The sequence below is a fragment of the Oryctolagus cuniculus genome, chromosome 1 (assembly GCF_051225735.1).
Source record: "Oryctolagus cuniculus isolate XC-2025 breed Fujian yellow rabbit chromosome 1, ASM5122573v1, whole genome shotgun sequence".
Taxonomy (NCBI): domain Eukaryota; kingdom Metazoa; phylum Chordata; class Mammalia; order Lagomorpha; family Leporidae; genus Oryctolagus; species Oryctolagus cuniculus.
In genome coordinates, this window is record NC_142867.1 from 210,877,152 (window position 1) to 210,899,302 (window position 22,151).

At 42.5% G+C, this 22,151-nt stretch overlaps 1 protein-coding gene across 22 annotated transcripts in view; it reads left to right on the forward strand.

Annotated features, from left to right (window-relative positions):
- ZNF462 (zinc finger protein 462) overlaps positions 1-22,151 on the forward strand; it is a 148,799-nt gene that overhangs the window by 72,990 nt on the left and 53,658 nt on the right. For all 22 annotated transcript variants that reach the window (XM_051855978.3, XM_051855976.3, XM_051855982.3 and 19 more), the window contains 2 exons: positions 196-314; positions 3,218-3,409. In XM_051855978.3, coding sequence (XP_051711938.3) covers positions 196-314; positions 3,218-3,409 — 311 coding nt within the window. The remainder of the gene's footprint in view (positions 1-195; positions 315-3,217; positions 3,410-22,151) is intronic.

Below are 22,151 nucleotides of genomic sequence, written 5' to 3' on the forward strand. Positions count from 1 at the left end.
AGCTTCTCCTCCTCTTAGTATAAGTCCAAAAACTGTTGCCAATTTCTTTGTTTATTATTTGGTAAGTGCCATTATTGGAAAGTAAACAAAAGAACTCTGAACAGCGTAGAAGTGCGATTCCTGGGAAAGAGCAATGAGAAAATGTTGCATGCAATTTTTAATTTTGTGTTTTCCTTTTCTTCCTTCTGCATCAAGTTTGGATCGCCATATGCAAACCCACCATGGACACCATAAACCATTCCGATGCAAACTCTGCTCCTTCAAGTCCTCGTACAATAGCCGGCTGAAAACACATATACTCAAAGCTCATGCCGGTGAGTTGGAATCTGTGACGCACAAGTTCTTCAGCACTCTGAGTTTGAGATCTGATGGTCTTTACTGGGTGAAAATTTTAGTCTGTTGCATGACATAGGAGAATAAGATGGTTGAGATGTTCAATTGTATTGTTATCTAGTAAAGAAGAAAATAAAGAAAAATTAAGGAAACTCACCTAATTCCGGAAGAATACAAGCTGTCTCACTGCTGTCATGGCTAATTCATGCTACCAATAAGTTAAAATTAAACTTTTTTTAAAGAAAATTTCTAATTTCTCTAGCCTTGCTAATGGAACTGTGGATAATTATATATAGTAAAGATAATTTCCAACTCAATAAAGTTACAATCTTTAAAAAGTTTGAAAGGACAAAGACAACTCAAGATTTGGGAGATTTCTCAGAGATGTGCTTAGATGCATTTCCATGCACCAGTTGAGAAGTAACTTTGAGTAGGGAGAGCACGGGGGGGCGGGGGGCTGTGCTGGTCTCCATCGCTCTGTTGTTCCATCTCTTGTGCTGCCATTACAACCATCCCTTACCTCCCAGGCTCTGCATTAAGCACCAAGCATATTATATTCATCATCCTAGTCCGTCTTCATGACAATTCTAAAGGATAGGTGTTGTGTATCTTCCCTGTGCTTTATATGACACTTGACAACACTTTGAACATGTTGTAAAATCTCCCTAGAACCTGGGTCCTTTACTTTTGTCATCTCCTCATGCCCTGTGCAAATAAGACCATGTCTCTTTGCTATCTCCTGAGTGTTGGATCTGTTAAATTGACTTAATACAGTAAAACAATCCAAGCCTCCCAGATGCCCTAAACCACACTGGGGGTTGGGGGTGGGATAGGGAGATTAGCTATATGGGCTTTTTTCTATTATTTGTTCATATTTTTGTATCTCCAGGAAATTTCTCAAGTACCTGAAATAAGTGGCTTCAGAGTTTAAAACTACTCTTTTCTAACTTGTGTATATTGTAAATTATTCAACTGGGACAGCATCCTGGCGAGTTTTTCCCACAGGCTTCGGCCCTGTCCAAAGCACTTTACCAGTTGGGAGGGTGTGAATGATTCGGCCCATGGGAAGGACTTTAAAAGACTTTTGACTCATCTTATCTGTTCTAGGTGGATTGTTGTATTCTATTTTTAAGGGCAAAAAGTAGTATGGATGAACCAAATCATCTGGATTCTCATTCTCAGGTTGTATAACTCAAAACCGTCCAGCAAGGTTCGTGTAGCCAAGCTTGCATTAAAAAAAAAAATGAAAAATAGAACAAAGAGAGCAGAGAGATTAAATACAACATAGGATGTTTTACATTAGTAAATACCTCTGTTCACTGCCCAGCATGATTGCCTACCGGCTAGGTGATGGTCGAGGAGACAACTTACTGGTGTTCTTGTTTGGATTCTCTGTCGTCCTTGAACTTCTGTTCTGCTTGGTACTGTATAATGATTGTATAATTCAGTTCTCATCAAGACTTTCCTAGGGATGCAGGCTCTAGGGGTCATCCATGGTGAGAAGAAGGTGTAATTGCAAAATTGGATGCTGAGCTCACAGTTGAGTAATTTTCACAGAGGCAAGAAAGTCACAATCTCAGCTGGTTAAAAGTAGGGCCAGGGATTTACATTCTGGCTCGTTTCTCTTACTATTAATCAGTAGACCACCAGCTCTATCTGTCATTGTGACTATTTCCTTTCAACCATTTTCTCTATAAGTATTTTTAACACTTATGATGATGATGATATCAAATATATATTGCCTTTCTATTTATTTTTTGTACTCTATGTTATTATAAACTCTTCAGGAATTTATTTTAATGGAATGATAGTTCATCAAGAGGATATGCTTGCATTTACTTATGGTTAGAAATTAAGATTGTTCCATACCTTTTTCAGGCATAAATAATGTATATTTCAAAATAAAGCTTTCTGAGTACTAAAGGATGTTTCCTTTATAGAGACTTGCAGAAGTGGAATTATTGGGTTGCAGGCGTGAGCATTTTTAAGTCTATAAAAAGCAAAATTGCTTTCTGAATTAATCATACTAGTGCATATCTACCCAAAAACATAAACATGCACATTTCACATCCTTCTTAATATGTAATTAACTTTTAAACGCTGTCTTATAGCAAAAGTAAATCATGCTATTAATTTGATTGTGACGATCTATGCTGTATTTCAGTGGCATAACTTAATTGAAAGAAAAATACCTATTTTTTCTTAATATACTCTTTATTGAAGAATGATGGACATATACACACACACTTACCCCACCCACCCACACACACATGCATGTTTGTATATATGAGTTCAACTCTACTAGAGAAATGACTCATTATGCACTAATTAGGAAGAGAAATGGAGTTTTATGCTTAGTTTGTGAACTCATCAGAAAAAGAAATACATGTATAGAGGATGTGTGGGATGAGGAGTTACGTAGTTAACAAGGAAATAAAGATTGAGAATACCATAAAAGAGCTTGAATAGAGTGACTTTGTGTTTAAAAAGCTGCTAATAGATCTTCTAGTTAAGAATTAAGCATGTTATTTTCTATGGTTGGAAACAAAGCAACCTTGAGTAAAAACTGACATGATCACTTCTAGTGTGAGAGGAACAAAGGGATTGGAAAACCTTTCAGAAGGAGATATGGTAGACGGTTGAGTTTCCATCCTGTTGGAGAATCAGCCCATAGCCTCACCCCTATAAGTAGAATATGAGACTCAGAAGGGACCAAGTGACTGGACTATGGAGCCTTGGGGAAGAGCTGCAATCCTAAAGGAGCACTGAGGTTGTGGGAGTGGTCAGGTGAGGGCTCATAGACCATGATGCTTGAGTGAATTAACCCTGCCTTCTGCCTTTCTCCCTTGTTCCTGTTCTGTCCCCTCCCACCAACTTGTTCCAGGTGAACACGCCTACAAGTGTTCTTGGTGCTCATTCTCCACCATGACAATCAGCCAGTTGAAGGAACACTCCCTCAAAGTCCACGGAAAAGCCTTGACCCTCCCTAGGCCACGGATTGTCAGTCTCCTCTCCTCACACGCCCACCACTCCTCCCAGAAAGCTGCCCCCAGTGAAGAAGTGGAAGACTCCAATGGTAAGAAGAGGCTTCTGGGCCAGCATTAACCACTTCCGGTTGAGAGAGGCTGGCACGAATTATCGATCATTCTTTTCTAGAGGACATTTTTATGTGTACGCATAACGGTTCAAGTGAAGGAAGAAACAAGAAAAAGTTGAAACAATATAGAAATGGAGTTGGAAGGGGAAGTGAGTGTGTGATATTGTCAGTCAAAACTTGTGTAAGGGTTACTTGTGCCAAGAGCTTGTTCTTCAGGATACATCCATTTTGGATACTTCTACTGTGGGTTCAAGCAAGAAAGCAATAGAATACCGGGGAGATTTCTGTATTTCTGTATCCTGTCTTGATCTTCTCTGATCAACATATGTAAATTAACTACACAAAATTCAGACTAGGAATGGGAAGGATGAATGGGTGCGGCAAGTTTGTCTGAGTGGGTCACATAACACCTTAGAGGTAATGCGGTCGTTTCTTATAGCCCAAGGATGTTCAGGAAGCATTGACTGGGAAAAGAATTAAGTGCCCGGATTTGGATCTTGAGAAGAGATACAGGAAGCCTTGGAGAGGGTCTGCTCACCGGTAATATGACCAAAGCTTTAGGAGAGACAGAGAGGCCATCCTTGGAGCCTTCATGTTTGGTGTAGTGACCAAAGGGAGAGTTTCTTGTCTGGATCAGACCTGGGAATGGGCCTGATTTGGATACTCAACTGACCTCGGATGACCGCAGAATCAGATACATGCGAGAGAAGTGGAGGAAGTCTGTAGATTCTTGGTAGATTCAAGGTATCCAATACCTTGGCACTGTTGTCCTCCAACCCTCACTAATGCTTGAACCCCTTCTAGTATCCAATTCACTGCCACTAGCTTAAATACTTCCCCAGGTCAGGAAATACTTCTCAGGTCAGGGAACCAGCTGTCTCTCGTGGTCTACTATTACATTCTTATGAGGAGCTTAGGGAACAGGCAAGGATGGAACGAAGCCTGGATTTGAGTCTTACTTCTCTCAGTGCTGGTGGGTTCCCCTGGATTTTCTTGACCTCTTAGAAACCATGTGTCAAATTGGTTAATGAGACCTGCCTCAGCCCATGACCTTGAGAGATTAATGAGGAAAAGTACACAGATAAGGACTCTACTATAACATCTGACACATACTAGATATTTCTTAGTGGTCATTTTATTGCTGTGATTTTCACCCTTTAATTGGAAATTCTGGCAATTCTTTGGGACCATTTATATCAAGTGTGAATTTGGGGTTATTATTAAGCGTTTAAGACAAGAGACTTTTTGGATAACCTGAACATGTAGCAACTTAATTTGTCAAAAGTGGTCTAATTCTCAGACTACTGAAAGAGCAGATAGGCCATCTTTATTTGTTAGGCCTGTGAGCAGACATCTATAGGAGGAAATAGAAAGGTTGTAAGTCCTGAGAAAAAACCTGGCTTGTTGAGTTACAGCACTTGGAGGCTTTTCCTTTGCAAATCAGTAAACACTGTGCTAAGCATCCTAGCTCCCAACTGGTAACCGCATCTTAAAGGATTTTTACTTAACACGGAAGTCTTGTTATGATGGCTGTGACTGGTAGTGAAGTGAGCACGTGATCTCAACTGTTGTGTAGTCGTTTACAATATAGGTGGGGGGAAGCTACTTGTTTTTCTTCTGGAAAAACTTAAGAGTCTTAAATTAAGATTGGTGAGGGTGAACGTAAAAGGGTCAAAACACATGTCCTCTTAGCATCTTGAGATTCTGTTCACTGGAAGCCTTGGTAGATTGCAACCAGAGGGCAAAATCGAGTTTTACCCAAATTGTAAGATCTCTATTAACATGACTTTTAGTTCACTGATTTTTTTTTTAAAGATTTTATTTATTTGAGAGGTTGAGTTAGATAGAGAGACAGAGAGAGAGAGAGGAAGGTCTTCCATCTGCTGGTTCACTCCCCAAATGGCTGCAATGGTCAGAGTGGGGCCGATCCAAAGCCAAGAGTCAGGAGCTTCTTCTGGGTCTCCCAGGTGTGTGTGTGCAGGGCCCAAGCACTAGGGCCATCTTCTACTGCTTTCCCAGGCCAACAGCAGAGAGCTGGATCAGAGGAGAAGCAGCTGGGACACAGACTGGCGCCCATATGGGATGTGGGCTCTGCAGGCAGAGGATTAGCCTACTATGCCGCACTGCCAGCCCCTGTTGCTTTTTTTTGAAATGGAAGCTACACCTGTTGAGCTGTTTAGGTGAAACTGATCATCCAAACCCCATTCCTAACAAAGGCTTTTCCTGGGACATTTCTCTTGATGTCACATGTCCTTTCTCCTTTGTCCTTCCTTAAAATGGGGGTCTCGGTCACAGACAAGGGAATCCCATAGACCAGATCTGCAAGGCCAAGGAGAGTGGAGGTCAGTCATCTTCCTAGTCATGGATTCTCTGCCAACAGCTGGACTGAGCACAGAAGAATCTGAAAGGAAGTCAGTACTGTTTGGGCCCTCCAGCAGCTTAAAATTAAATGTGTAGGAGACATTATGAGGACATGCATTTGAGCTTGCAACAACCCCTGAACCCGAAGCCTTACCTTTTTAGGGGATGGTTTTAGATTCTTGGAAGCAGGACTATGAGGAAGGGAAAGGATGGTCACAGCAACACGACAACATGATATTTAGTGATGAACTGAATAGCACACTCACTCTGTGTTTGCTCGGCCCCATGAAGATAATTTGCAGCATTTTTGCAGTTGAGTTTTTTCATCCTTCTTAAGAAAGAGTACAGTAAGTGTGAAAGCTCTGGATGGTGTCTATTTATTGAGGCCTGCACAAAAAAAAAAAAAAAAATCTCAGGACCTGTGCTGGTTTTGATGTATATAAATAACCTATATCAAAGGACTGGTGGTGATTAGTTTAATTTGACGACAAAAATCCGAGGTAGAAGGTGTGGTAAACAGAAAGAAGGCATCCGATGGGCTATTCTCCTGCATGATTAATTATGTGGAAAGAATAATTCATAGCTTGTTCCTTCGATAAGTATCTTCCTTGAATTCTCACTATAGGGCTTGCACAGCCTTTGCATGGCCAAGAATGACTGAGGGGGCCCACAGTAGGAAGACCATTTGCTGGGAAACTGGATGGTGGATTCCTAGAAGCAGCTAAGTCTGGAGGAGAGAAAAACAGCTGTGGGGCTAGACAGTAGCTTGTAAATCATGCTTTGAATGGTGTTTGAAACACACATGTGAAATCCAATTGCACATTTTAATAGGGAGAAGCTGTGGGGCTATTGGCTCCCAGTGAAGGTTTCCCACACTACAGATGCCAGGACACTGTGAACACACAAACCAAAAATGTGTTGCAGGCCTGGGGGGGAGTCGAAATCCATAAAACCAGGGAAATCACCAGTGTGTCTTTGGCGTTCTGATTCCCTGGTGAGGGATGTGGATAAAACGAGTTGACATGCTCTCTGCTATTTGCAGTGGTCAAATGCTTGTCGTCTTGAGAGCGAGCCAGTCTTCTCTGGCAGAGGGAAACTGCCTGAAAAAAAGGAGGTTCTTCCTAAGCAGCTCTCCCTCCCAAGCCAGAGGGAAGCCAAGAAAGCAGAAATGAGAAGGTGGAGGGGAGAGTTCGCCCCAGCTGCCAGGCCACACACCTGTTCTGTGCTTAAACAAACTCCTGGGCTCTGAGCTGTCAGTCTTGACATGTTTCGCCAGCACACGAATTCTCTCTATATTCTCCACGATCAGTTGCTGGAAAGAAAACCAATGGCTGTATGGTATTGGTTTTGTGTATAGGATAATGGGAAATGACATGAAATTGCTATTCTAAACAATGCATTAAGGAGAAACAATAAGGTTGTCAACAAAGGGAAGTGCTCTGCTGTGTTTGTGTTTACTGTGTTCCTTCTCTTGCCATATAAAATATAGGGCTGGCTTTTATCAGGCTGTTTCTAAGTCTCTGCTTTCAGTACAGCAAAAATACACACAGCTATAAAATAACAAGGAAACAGGGACAGCATAGTTTAGCTAAGAGATTTGTTTAGGTCTGAGATGCAGGGGCATTGGATATGCAATTTAAAATTCAGCTATATCCCTTATAAGAAGTCAAACTAGTGGTGACAGTCCATCTTTTTCCTCCCTCAAATTTTCCCCAATGAATAGATTCTTTTATTCTATCTATCCAGTTTTGTTGTATAACACTGCCTGCTGTAGAAAATAGCTACTATGATACATTTAAGGTGAAAGCAGAAGTCGAACAGTAAAACCAGGGGCAAAATGAATAAAGTGGATGGGGGTAATACTTGTATAATTAGTTCATTTTTTTGTCCATGCTCTAGTTAGTGACCCAGAGAAAACACAAAGTATGCTAGAAGAGTCTAGCCAACAGAGAAGTCTTTTATATTATGAGTTCATAGAAAAATGTTGTAAGGAACTATGTGACTTTTTTTTCAATGAAATATTTTGTTATATCTCTCCATTGTAAACTCCAGAACAGTATTTGATAATCAATGCTATTTTTAGCACTTCTCATCAAGGCACCACGGGCACTTGATTGTGTGTCATGTCCAAGTTGATGCCCTCTGCGTTATGTTCGTTCATTCGCCGTTGACCATTTAGTCCTGCCTTCCCCGTTGCAGAATGGCCTCGCCGACAAGTCCAAGTTGATGTTTCCTACCTTGTCTGTATGTAGCACCTGGCTTCATTTGCACTTCCTCTGCTTTCAATAAGCTCTGCTGGGAGATGAGAGGATTTATTCCCAGGCTGCTTCTCTCTGAATCTGTGAGTTTCACTTTCAGGACAGATTTTTAGTGACTTCAAGTGTATTCTGATTAATAGATGTATTTTGATTGCTCTGATATCATTTATCAGCTTACTGTTCTGTTTGGACTTGTAGACATGCTCTTGGTTCTGTCCCCTACTTTTCCGATGGGGACAGGCATTTTCTGTCAAGGGCCAAATAGAAGGTATTTCCAGCTTTCTGAGTCATACAGTCTCAGTCCTAACTCAACTCTGCCCTATAAAATACTCTGTTCTTTTGACCAACCGGTGATTTCTAGGCGACATCACAATTTTCAATTCAGTTCATTGTATTGAGTCTCTGGGCATGTCTAATCCCACAAACCCAAGTTATACAAGGATACATTTCTTTCAGTTCTGTTTCAGAAGCAAGTTTTAAAAGATAAACACTCTGAAGTTGAAACCTTAGGGACTGTCTTCATTGACGCTTTCTGATACAATTATTCTGCCGAGACAAAAAAGATCTTCCTTGACAGAGTATTTTCCATGTTATCATTGCTTCCTGCAGAGTGAGGCCTTTTGTAGGAGTGGGAAACAGAAGGTTGAGACAGGATGTAAGCCCTTCCATCCCTCAGAGGGAGACAGACGGTGTGGTGGACCGGGAGTAGGTGGGCATTAGGAGTAGCATGATCAAGCCGAGCTGCCTCTTGGAGCAAATGGACACCATCATTGACCCTGGAGTGAGCTGTTTCGTTCTTTGTGTCCATAGCAGAAGAACACAGTGTTTGGTGAGGTTAAATCCAGGTTGACAGAAACTACCGAGTGAAACTAGCCCACAAAACTCATCCTTAAGTAGGGCTTTCTAGTCTTCCTAAAAATTTTTCCTACCAGGTTTTTAACATAAGACATTATATTGCTTAGAAGAGACTCATTTTGTGCATTTTGTGTTGGTCAGTTTCTTCAAACCATAAGTCAAGGGTTGTCAAACCTTTTCTGTAAAGGGCCCGGTAGAAAATATTTTCAGCTTTGTGAGTCATGCAGTCTCTGTCACAACTACCCAACTCTTGCCTTTGTAATGTGAATGCAGCTGGTCCGTAAACAAGTAGTCATGGCAGTGTTCCAATAAAACTTTATGTGGAAAGACAGTGGGGAAACCAGGTTTGGCCTAAGGATAGTACTTCACTGATCCATGCCATAGATGATTGGGGTAAAAATCACAACAATAACTATAAAATTAATACAATATTTAATAAGTGACATTCTAGACCTTTATATTTAACATATGGACTATTCCTAAATGTCAAACTTGTCACTTGACCTAAATATAACCTTTGCTTCATATATGAAATATAAGGTTAAAAGTAGAACTTTAAAAACATTAATGTGTGAATTACATTGAAACTTAAAAGGAAAATCTTCTGTAAGAATTGTGTTGAGTCTAGCTCTAAACTACCAACTCATTTAACCTTGACTGCAGCAATACTTGACACTTAAAAATTAAGATCTGAGATGCCAGCTTTTCGAAGAGAAGCTTTTCAGATCTCTAAATAGGTCAGACATAAAATTCAACCTTTAAGAGGATCCAATTAGTTGCTAGGGCATCAGACCTTCCACGCAGGTTCCAATTGCAATCAGATTTCTCTTGGGGTGAAAGAAAAAAGAGGTGGTTTCTTTAAAAATGACAATAATGAAATGGAGACTCTCAAGTGAATAATTGTGAAGTACAAAGATTTACATCATTTATAGCACATGGGATATAAGGCATAATTTTAATGACTTAACCATAATTTTTAATAGGTTCTGCTGGTCTCAAAATTATCTGACCAGACACTACTACTACTCCCTTTTTGACATCAGCATTCAAAATGTGATCTTGAGTTTATTTTAATGCTTATTCTAAAGAAAAACATTTCCAGTGGAAAGACCTAGAGGTCTGCATGGTAGGCGCTGGATGATCTGTTTCATACCTGGAAATGAACATTAGAACTTGGCCTCCATGACTAATAGGAACCCTCCAAAAGTACCCCCACCCCAACAGCAGAGATCATGTGATAGACCCGTCCTAAGAAACCTGCCTGGGATCTATGGGACTTTGTGAATTAGCCACAGTTGTGTATGCCAAGGATGAAAAACCATTTCAAGTGTAGGCCTTGCATGTCCTGGGAACTTAGTCAACTAACCCATCTCTGTCTTCCCATGCCAACAAAAATATTTGGTCATCAGAAATACAAGCATTTACTACCAAAGTTATCCAGAGCTGGTTTCTAGCAACACCAGAGCTTGCTCCAGAATGCCACATCTGGCTTTTGCATCTCTTGGTGAACTGCTTGGAGGTTACCTTCAGTCCTCCCCAAGCTCAGCTCTGGGAAGTGCCTAGAAGAGAAAAAAATGCTCCTTCCTCTCTTTGGCAGAAAATATTTCTGATTATTAGCCACATCATCTAAAAAGACTAATCTCAATTCTGGAAAAGAAAGGACTTTTCTCTTGTCTTCTCATTGCCCACGTGAAGTTGTCTTTCCCTGGAACTGAGGTATTTGAGCCTGATTTTATTTGAGACAAAAATCCCTCCAACTGTCCCGAGACATCTTATGAGTCATTGGTCCTATCCTCTTTTTTGAATACTGTTCTGCATGAGAAAATTTTACCCCGGCAGAAGGAAGAGTACTGGAGTTGGGAGGAGTAACATGAGTGAGCCATGATTCAGAGGTAATAGATCCTGGGAGAGCAGGGTATGTCCTGGGAAAGATGGGTTGTGGACAGAATTTTTTTTTTTTTTTTTTAATGCAGGCATGAGGATACAATGACAGAAGTAATGTTTTAGAAACATTTGTTTTTAAAAAGTAAACTCTGAGTTTTGAGGGCGTGGCCCAGTAAGGCAATTCCGAATGCTACACGTGTGTTCTTGTTAACTCATTCATGATCCTAATAGTGCTCTACAGAAAAGTCTGAGTGGTGGTGTCGAAACAAAAATCGGTGAGAAAAAGCATGACCTGAGAGAGAGGAGGAGCTGCTTGCTGTTTATTGGATCTGGTCCCTTGCTGTTGGTGGCCAGGAAGGGCTCTGTCCTGCAATGGTAGGCTCTTCTACCTTGCAAGCAGTTTCAGAGTCAGCGAGCTCAACCCAAAGGAGGTGTTTGGCTGGGTGCAGAACTCAGCTAGAGTTTCATTACCAGTGCACTGCTCTTGGAGAAGTCATTCCAGGGCTGGGTTCTTCAGCTTCCTCGGGGACACAGAATATTCTTAGATGACTCGCACAAGTCAGTCTCCTTATGTCATCTTCTATTTTCACACACCGAGAGTCCTCCACCAAAGCTGCAATGATTGCCATGTCTAGTGATACAGGACCTTCTAAACCCTTAATCCGGTTCTTGATTTTTAGCATTGTTAGTTATTTTTTCCCCTGGACCAATTTGAAAGTCATTCACTGTAGTTTACATAAGGGTCCGGAATGTCTCCTTTTTTAATTCCCTTAGTTATTAAAAATATCATTTTTATTTTACAAATTTTGCTGATGGTCTTAAATCTTTTATCTGTTTTAATATGAAGGTGCTTCAGAAAGTTTGTGGAGAAATAGAATTAAGAAATAAGTCTATTTTGGTGCCAGGTATTCTGAAATTCATTCATAATTCTTCCATAAAAAGTATTTTTACAGACTTTTTTTGGAATACCCTGAATGTCTCATGAATCAGGTATATGAGGGATTAGTCTCATTTTATAAAGAAGGAAACCAGGACCTGAGCAGTAAGGTGATGAGTCCGAAAGTCTCAAAATGTGTGTGCAGTGAAGCTGAATTTCATGTACCAGTTTGTCTGAATCCAAAGCCTGTTCCCTTAACCTTTATATCTCATTGAAGCCCAGCAGCAAACATATACATGCTAGGAATGATCCAGAATGGCTAAGGCCTACCGCCACTTCTGGATTTGGGGGGCTCCAGAATCTTCTAAAGGAAATTAAAGATGCTGTAATTGTTTTTTATATCTAGAGCTTAATAGATATACAGAAAGTGTTAAGGTAAAAGGAATATAATGGAGTGAGAAATGATGCCTCTGGATTTTAAAGACTAAAACTGTGGAGAGGAGAAGGAATTGATGAGGCACGGAAGACCGTGTGGAACAGGTGGGACTCACCTGGGCCTTGAAGGGTGAGTAGATTTATACAGGCAAAAGGAAGGCCCATCCAGGGGGAGGAAGTATCAGAAGTGAACAGACATACAGATGAAAGGAGCATGGGGACAGTCAGGAGACAAGACTAACTAGAGTGGAAGATGTGTGGTGAGGTTAGTGGGAGGGTAGACGTGGTGCCAGATATGGCTACTTAGCACTGGGAAGAGGACTCTGGAAAGAAATACATTAAACGGGAAGACAGCAAGGTGTCTTTCCCTTCTGGAAGAGGGAGGGTACTTTGGAATTATACATGCATTAAACTGACATTTGTAGATCTGTAAGAATATACATTAAAAACAACCATGGTTAGCAGTCATCAAGAGCTTTGTTTTTCCTTCTGACTACATAAGTAATACATACTCATGATAAAAGAATAGCTTTCAAGCAATATGGGAAATGTGAGGGCACCCATAATGCTAGCCTCTTTTCACCAGAATAATTTCTATGAGCAGCTTGCTGTAGAGTCATCTAGATATCTGTTCAATGAATAGACAAACACAGGTTGTTTTGTTATCTTTATTTTTTTATTCTACAAAAGAGGGTCCATACTATAAAAACAATTTTTCTTTCACATGGATTCATTGTCAGTTGATAAGTTCTCTACTACTTGACATACTACATAAAGGTCTATAATCTCAAGCAAACAAAAAGATTCCTCTTGAAATAATAAATGGAATATTTAAGTCTTAAAGTGCATTGGGTGTCTTCTGATCCCTGTATTCATTTCTATTGCTTGACTTGCTAAGTTGCTAGACTTGCCCAATCAGCTTATACTGATCAGGTACTCTGTGTGTCTCCCCAGCCAAACTGGGCCCTCGCTGAGGTCAAGGACTGTGCCCTAGTCATCTTAGAGCCCTTGCACTTGTTGGGCCATTCAGTAAATATTTGTTAAATTGATTTGGATTCGGGCTGCAAAAGCAACTGCACACAAGGAGAGCTGAGAAAACAGGAGTTGTGTGTGAACAAGCCAGGGGATCTGATTGACAGCAGGCTCCATCATTTGGCTCATTTGGAAGGATCCAGGGCACCTGGCTGCATGTACACCAAGATGTGCTGTCCCACAGCATGTCACTGATCACCCCCTACTACCTCCCGTTAACATCTACCTTCCACCCCCAACGATGCTACCGTATCCCTTTTAACCTTGTGTCTCCAAAGTAATTCGGAGTATCCCAGAAGAGGAGTGGACGTGTGCCTGACTTCCTGCTACCTCTTGAGAACATTTCTGCTTCCTTCATTTAATGGTCCCCTTTCAAATGCCTGCTCTCTGTTTACTTTCTTATCTTCTGGAATGTTCCTGCTTTCTCTATGAGCTTGGTGCTAGGCCCTCCGCCTGCCTTGCTGTTCTTGCTGGAACCACCATGCTCTGGAATCTCGCTGTGCTGGACTTTCATGGTGATAACTCAGCAGCCACTTTGGTCTCCTGTGCTAAGGAGATGTGTCTCCTTTTCGACTGAACTCCAGCCGCCTGTCTGTAGCTGAATTCACCGTGACGGTGCCGTCGACAGCTTCTCACATTCTTCGATTTTTCTGACCACAGCTGTGTAGGTCTTTCCTTCCCCGCCCAACCACTTCTGTGGGATTAGCCATTTTAGAAGAGTTTTGTCCATCCTGGTTTATCTGGCTTTCTTATCTTCTGATTTCTGACTGTTAGACTGCTGAATAACTCATTCTCTCACTTCCTCTGATGCTAGCCAGTCTTCCTGTCTCTAATCTCAGTCTTCCCCTATGTTTCCAAGATTATCTTTGTTAATCACAAAGCCAGTTTACTTTTCAAAATAAATTGAGGGGTGGGTGATGTGGCATAGCAAGTTAAGCTGCCATCTGGGGACCCCACATCCCATATCAGAGTGTTGGTTCAAGTTCCAGCTCCTTGCTTATGTGTCTTGGAGGTAGTGGATGATGGCCCAGGTACTTGGTTTCCTGCCACCCACATGAGAGACCTGGATGGAGTTCCTGGCTCTCCCCTGTGGCTTGGCCTAGCCCTGACTATTGTGGGCATTTGGGGAGTGAGCTGGTGGATGGAAGATACTTCTCTGTCTGTCTCTCTCTTTCTCTCTCTGCCACTCTGCCTCTCAGATAAATAGATAAATTTTTGAAAAAAAATGTATCCCTATATAACATCAATTTACCCATAAGTATTCTGAGGTATTTTCTTGAGTGAAAGAGACAGAAATAGCAATGTTCTAGAAGTTGCAAATAGCTACTCTGTCTTGCCTATTCCAAAGCAAATGCAGTGAGCAGCTGTATAGTTAATAGCTTTAGCAATCACAAATTATTGTACTTGTGAGTTGTGATTTTATTATTACTCTGATTTTACAGTATTTTAAAATTTTGCCCGTGGGTAAGTTTTTAATTAGGAATGCAGAGAAGGAAAAATGAAGAAATCCTTATCTACCTTGCATGCAAGCTAGAATAATGCCACTAATATATCTTTTAGAAAAAACACAATAATCATGATAACTGAACCACAGGCAGACACTGAAATGTAAGTGAAATTCCCAATTAACACATTAAAATCAGTAAATTCCATATATTGTTATGGTAACAATAAAATAAGATCATTTTTGCAAGTATGTCTACAGTATGCTTTTGCAACTCGGTTTTGTTATCTTTGTAATGATGGTCTGGAAGACACTAACCCTTTAAAGGTTTAAATTAAAAAGGGCTGAAATAAAAGAATAGAATGATCTTTTTTTCTCTTTTAAAAATAGCAGTTTAAAAAAATTGTATATTTATTTCATTTTATTTGAAAGCCAGGGAGACAGAGAGAGAAAGAGAGACAGAGACAGTCAGAGAGAGATCTTCTATCCACTGCTTCACTTGCAAAATGCTCACAATAGCCAAAGCTGGAACAGGCCAAAGCCAGGAGCCTAGAACTCAGTCCAGGTCTCCCATGTAGGTGGTACCAACCCAAGTACTTGAGCCATTACTATCTGCTGCCTTCCAGGGTGTGCATTCACAAGACGCTGGAATGTCGAACAGAGCCAAGCACTCTGATATGGCATGTAGCCATCCCAGGTGGTATCTTAACCACTATGCTAAATACCTGTTCCTAAAATAATAATTTTAAAGTTACTGTTTGAATTACATCGTTATTATGCACCTCTGTCCCTGTAGCTTAACAATAAGGTTTACAGTACTTTTCACTGCGTTTCATCCCATTCAAAAATCTGGGAGTATTTTTGGCATCGCAATATGCCTAAACAGGATGTGGCACACGGAGATGTCACCCATCTTGTGCTGCCCAAGCAGAAGAGGGTTTTAGGTCTACAGGATAGAGAAGTGGTGATTCTGTGCAAGTTGAGGGCAGGTTTAAGTTCTTCTTTATTATTATTTTTTTAAGTGAGAGAAAGCAAAAATCCTGCATGAGAAAGAAACTCTGTAAACTAATATGCTGTACACATTTGGTGGCTGATTTTACACCAGTCATCATCATCCCAGTAAAAGGAGGTGACTCTGCTTCAGCTGGCCACATAAAGCAACTTTTAAGAAAGTGCTGAACCCAAGCTCAGAGCCCCACACTCCTTGCAGACCAGATGGAGTAGCTGTCGTCATGCCCCGGGACTCACTGGATTCCGAAGGGCCATGAAGATTATTGATAGCCCCGGGTTGGGAACATTTGATTGCACCCCAAGGCGGTCCAAGTTCCACCCCAGGCATTCCTGGTTGCCAGAGCTTCAGTGAGGAGAAACATCCAAATGCTCCATGGAACTTCAGGGTTTTTTTTCCCCACCCCTCGTGGAATTTTGGAGTCACACTGTTGCTATGTATCACACCAGGTTCATTTTGATTGAGCCAATGCCAGGAGAGATCATTTTCCACCCAACTGGAGCCTAGTGAAAATCAGGGACAGATGCTCTTTTGTAGCTTATCTACTGACTGGTGTTCAGGTCACCGTGGGGATGTCAGACTCCTGAGCGTGGGGTCCATCTTGAGCACGCCTGCAGGCTCAAGTGTGGGAAGTCCCATTCTCACGTGGTTAACAAGATGTGCAGCCCGAGGCAGAGGTCCAGTTGCCCTTGCGTGGGTCATTCACCCTCCGGGAGCCTCGATTTTCTACGATGTAAAACAATAATGGGGTTACTTCCAGAATCAAATGGTGGCCGGCGCCGCGGCTCACTAGGCTAATCCTCTGCCTTGCGGCGCCGGCACACCAGGTTCTAGTCCCGGTCAGGGCACCGGATTCTGTCCCGGTTGCCCCTCTTCCAGGCCAGCTCTCTGCTGTGGCCAGGGAGTGCAGTGGAGGGTGGCCCAAGTACTTGGGCCCTGTACCCCATGGGAGACCAGGAGAAGCACCTGGCTCCTGGCTTCGGATCAGCGTGGTGCACCGGGCGCAGTGCACTGGCCGCAGCGGCCATTGGAGGGTGAACCAACGGCAAAGGAAGACCTTTCTCTCTGTCTCTCTCTCTCTCACTGTCCACTCTGCCTGTCAAAAAAAAAAAAAAAAAAAAAAAAAAAAAAAGAATCAAATGGTGTAATATGTGGAAATGCTGTCATATTCTAACTTACCATAGAAATATTAGATGATATTAAAGTAGTATGGTAGAAGAAAATTTATCAATTTATAATAATTTGTCATCAGGCAGGGAATGGTGTGGACTTTTTTTTAATGGAAAAGGGGGAAACAGTTCCTGTCTAGCATCAGAGCTGAACGAAGTTCCTTTACTCGTGAGCCTGCTTGGAAGTCCAGAATCTTTCAGTATTTGGTGAGTTCGCTTCATCAGCAGCGCTGTTGATATAAACTTGCTTGACTTCAGGGCTTAATTGCAACCACCCACACACAAGAAATTCCTTAGCACTTGGTGTCCTAGCCAGCTGGTAAGTCCCCATGCCAGCCAACATTATCACTATTATTGGCATTAATCGGCACACCATTTTAATTAATGGTAACTATCATTTAGTGTGTGTCTATGGACTGAACACTTTACAGATCACTTCATTTCCTACACACAATTGTCACCTGAGACAGGAACTTCCCTGACCAGCTCTTCCATTTCAGGAAGGAGAAGGATAGGCTGAGGAAGCTCAGTGGTGTGCTTGTTTTACAGGTGAGCCCTGGCAGAGTTGGGGTGAGGGTGCCATTAGCCCAACTCCTAAGCTCTCTCTACAGTGTCACAGTGCTTCCCTAAACCTCATTCTTAGAGGTGTTATTTCCCACCTGGAAAGTCTGAAAAGAGGTATCCATCAGCGCACCAGGCAAGTACTCTGAGTTTGTAATATTAGATCCATTCTCAGATAAGCCCTTCAGTGATTTTATTCCTGCAGTTGCAGTCTTATCCTCCAAATCTCTTGAAAGAATCGATATTCCCAATATTCTCCTTCCTTGCCTCTCGCTATCTTACCCTGACCTGCTGGAATCTGTACTCCGTATTGAAACTCCCTCCTGAAGTGATCTCTGATTGGCCAGCTCCAGTGACATTTTCTCCATGAAAGAGTCACTCCTTGCTGTTGACACCTGCTGCTGCCTCCTTTTCCTCCCTCTCCCTAATGGCTTTCGCAGGGGTCATCAGTGATCCCAGACAAACAAGCCCATGGCCTCTGCTCTTGCCTCATCCTTCTTTTTTTGTCTGTGGCATTTAAAACTGCTGACCTTCCTCCCAGGGAAATTCTCCTCCCGTGGTTTGGTCCTGCTGTCTGTTTCAGGCTCTCCTCCCACCTCTCTGATAATGCCTCCCTTTTCCCACTTCTCCTCCTTGCAATTGTCACAGGTACCAGGGTGTGATGCTCAGGCCTCTCTGCCTTCCCCTACCCCCTTCACAAACCCATGGAATTACCTCCCGGGGCTTTAATGCCACCTAAACCTCCAGCGCTCCCCTCTCTGGTTCAGCCCCAGACTCTGTTGCATCTGATCCTCACTTTATCCACCCAGAGGCCTCACTCAGCCTTTGGAAGTAAAGCTTCTAAAACAGAACTCAGTAGCTTCCTGCCACACGGGTCCCTCTGCAGGAGCTGTCAGCTAGGATCCTCTGCATCTTCTGGTCTTCCTGGACCCGTTGCCATCAGCCGGTCCATTGCCTGCTCAGTCCTGTTGCTCACCTCTACTTGATTCTTCTCACTTCATCCTCCTCCATTCCCGTCTTTTACCTAAGTCATTACCATATCCAGCGTGCTTGTGAGGTTGAGAAAGTCCCACTCAACGGTCTCCAGCTCATTCCCGGCCCTTTCTCTTCCTATCAGCTGCCTTCCCCTCCCCGTGTTTTGGAATATACCCCTCTCTCTGCTGCCTTTGGCCTTTGTCCCTGATGCCTCCTCTTTCCTCCATCCCCACATGTCCAGATGCTGCTCATCTTTCAAAACCATTGGCAGAGTCCTTTGCTTCCATGGCGGCCCCAGAGGAGAGTCACCTCTCCTTCCTCTGTAGCTGCACTGTGCTGTGGCCTACCTCTCTTGGGGACATGGGGTCCATTCTGCCAACTCTACAAGATGACTATTTTCTGTATTCTGAACACCAGGCACAGGGTCACTTCCCAAAGTAGAGGTCCTATAAGTGTGAAATGAAAGTTGTAAGGTGAAGACTAATTGTGTCATGTAATGGCCATTACAGTCATTTAAAATAGTAAGGCAAGATTTGAATTTTTTCTGACTTCAGAGCCCACTGTCTTCGGGCCACTCTGCTGGCAATAGGTAATGTACTCTTGTGGGTTTCCATTCAGTCCCTGGAGCACTCACTCTGCAATGTGTTCTAGTGATCTCTCCTAACAACCTGAGAGCGCTTGATAGTTGACATCTGATTATCTTTGTATCTATCAAATTTCTAACATCTTGTAGCTAAAGCAAGTGTTACCAATAAACAAACTATTTATAAAAAGCTAATGAAGCCAGAATATTGTATCTTTATTAAATAATAAAATAATACCTGACCATTGAGGTGAGTGTAGAGTCCCAGAAATATGTATCAAGTGACTTTAGCTTGACACATGGATGTTAAAGCTAAGGGCTAACATGCAGCTCTAGAAACATTTTGAATGTTACTGAGAGTTACAACTTGGGAAACAGACCAATGGGTCTTGGCTGATGACAACATTTAATAGTTTACAGTGTGTGAATTTACCCCTTGGTCTCCTGTGCTTCCTTATGTTTTTGCTCGTTTTGGCAGCAAGCAGAAAAGGTAGCCTACTGTATTAGTCAGCTTTTTGTCACTATGAAAAACAGCTGAGAGAAACTGCTGATGAAGGAAGAAGGTATATTTCAACTCGCAGTTTTGGAGGTTCACAGTCCAAGATCTGGCAGCCCCAACAATCTGGTGCCTGATGATGGTGGTGAATGGCATAAGGTGTGTGGAGGAAGGGTTGCATGGTGAGCCAGGAAGCAGGGGCAGGGAGCACACTTGTCCTGTGTCGCCGTGATTCCTTCATAGAGACTCATCCTCCCAACCTAGTCCAATCCAATCAATTTCCAGAGGCTCCACCTTCAAATACCATAATTAGATCAAGCTACTATCCTCTTTTGTGCTATTAACTTATGACTTTGAGATTTAAATGTCTGAATCAGTTGGGGAGCCATTTTTTTTTTAATTTATTTGTTTGAAAGGCTGAGTAACATAAAGAAGGAGAGGGCAGGGGCTGGGGCTGGGGCTGGGCCAGGTGGAACATGGGTACCTGGAACTCCATTTGGGTTATACTACCCATGTAGGTAGTAGGGGCCCAGGTACTCAGGCCATCTTTTACACTTTCCCACATACATTAGCAGGGAGCAGAATTGCAAGCAGAGAAGTTGAGATTCGAACTAGCACTCCATTATGGGATGCCGGTGTCACGAGTCATGGCTTAACCTGCTGTGCCACAACATTGGCCACCATGGAGCCAAATCTTCAAACGTCAGCATCCGCTGAGCATCTTTCTTTCCTGCCCATAGGGTTCAGTATTCTGCATGTGAGTATGGTGCATTCATAGGAACAATAGGAACCGAATTTCAGATGAACAATTCCTGTACCCTATTAAAATCCAGAGCTGAAAAGATAATGCTTTTTTTCATAAATACAACTTTATTTATTTTATTTTTTATTCTCCCCTCCCCCAAGAAACCTTTTATTTAAGGAATACAGACCTCATGCATTTCATAAGTACAACTTTAGGAATATAGTGATTCTTCCCACCACTCCTCCTCCTCCCTCTACCATTCCCAGTCCCATTTTCCACAGGATCCATTTTTGGTTAACTTCATACGTAGAAGACCAGCTCTTCACTAAGAGTTTAGTGTTTGCATGGTAGAAAAAAAAAGTTTTCCTCAATAGTCGAGATAAGGTAAGGGCTATTCAAAGTCATTGCATCTTTTTTTTTTTTAGAGACTTAATTAACTTTAACGAAGCACCCAAGAATGATACATCTTTTCGAAGCACTTAGACATAGTTATAATACAACTCTTTGAGGACAGAGGTCCTTCCTGGGAAGTTAGTGCACAGTGACTCTTGTTAATTTAACAGTCAGTGATCACCCAAGGCTGTTGACATGAGCTGCCTAAGCTATGGAAGCCTTTTGAATCCGCAAACTCCATCGGTATTTAGACAAGGCCATAAGCAAATCAAATTAAGTAATCATGGATGGCTGATGATAGTCCTTTGTTAGTAAGGAAAAGTACTGCTAGTTGAATAAAAATCCAGGTAAGCCTAGAGGTTGGTGACAAAATCCCTCATAGGTAACAGGGAGAACTAAACCATCAGCCAATACCCATTGACTAGAGAGGAGGTGGCAAGTGTTCTCAAAAGAAGGAAGATGATGACAGGGGCTGGTAGGTCAGATAGGGTGGTTGGGAGGGCCACACTGATGATAGCAATGATTAAGGCCATATCTGTAAGATGGATACCGAGAACTTGCTCAAAGTTGCAGGTGATCTTGAAAAAAATTAAAAAGAAAATTGACCCCAGAACAGCTGCCAGGAAAGCTTCCACAGCTTGGGGATTAAATTTGCTCTGACAGGCCTTTTTGTGGCAAGTTGATTTGTGACCATTCTGTGTGCATTGTTATCTAACAAAATGGGGGTGAATCATTCAGTCTGTGCTATTATTCAGGTCGAGCCTTGCCTTTGAGCTGAATCCAGGCCCCACAGTCAGTGCCCTCGACGCTTCAGCCATCTCCAGCTACAAAATCAGCGGGCAGGTTGTTTTCAGAAGTCGCTATGCTGGCTGTGCCCAGAATCAAGCATTCAAAAAGTAACTGCTGAGCATCTGCTGGGCACCTAGAGCTGGGCTGAGTATTCCATATGTTTCCAGCAGCGTGAGAGGTCCCCATTCCTCTTAACTGCGCACTTCAGTTAAGGAGACGCGATTGTTTCATCTGTAGAAACTCCATAAACACTGTAGTTCTGCGCAGAATTTATACGATATAGACTTGCATTGCTGGGGGGCTGAGGCCCGTGCAAGCACTTCCTCTCTACGAGGCAGGTGCTCTGCTTCACATGCTGGTCTCATATCATCTCCTCACCCCGCCTTTGGAGTTGCCAGTGTCATCTTCACAAATGAGGAACTGGAGCTCTGCTTGGTTGAGAGTCTCTGCCGGGCTGTTGGGAGCCTCATCAGAAAGCCCTGCAGAAGTGGAAAGCTGTCTGTTTTCCATCTCCCTCGTCAGTTTCCCCATCTTTAAAATGGGGAATATTAATCCCCATTCCCTGAGGTCTTGGTAGAGATCAACCAGAGACTTTGTAAGAAGCACCTGGCACGGTTGCCAGGCATAGAGCCGGCTAAGACAGTGAAAGGTGAACCTGGATCTCACTACCTGACACCTTGACAGCGTACACCCTGCACCTGAGCCCAGCACCACCGAACAGGGTTCCTGTGGGGGAGTTTGGAGTAGGTGGAGGATCTATCCTAAGGGAAGAGCCTACTGCTTTAATGGTGATTAAAAATACAGCTTAACTCAGAGCCAAGATTTTCTTACACTACCAGGGAATAGGTGAAAATA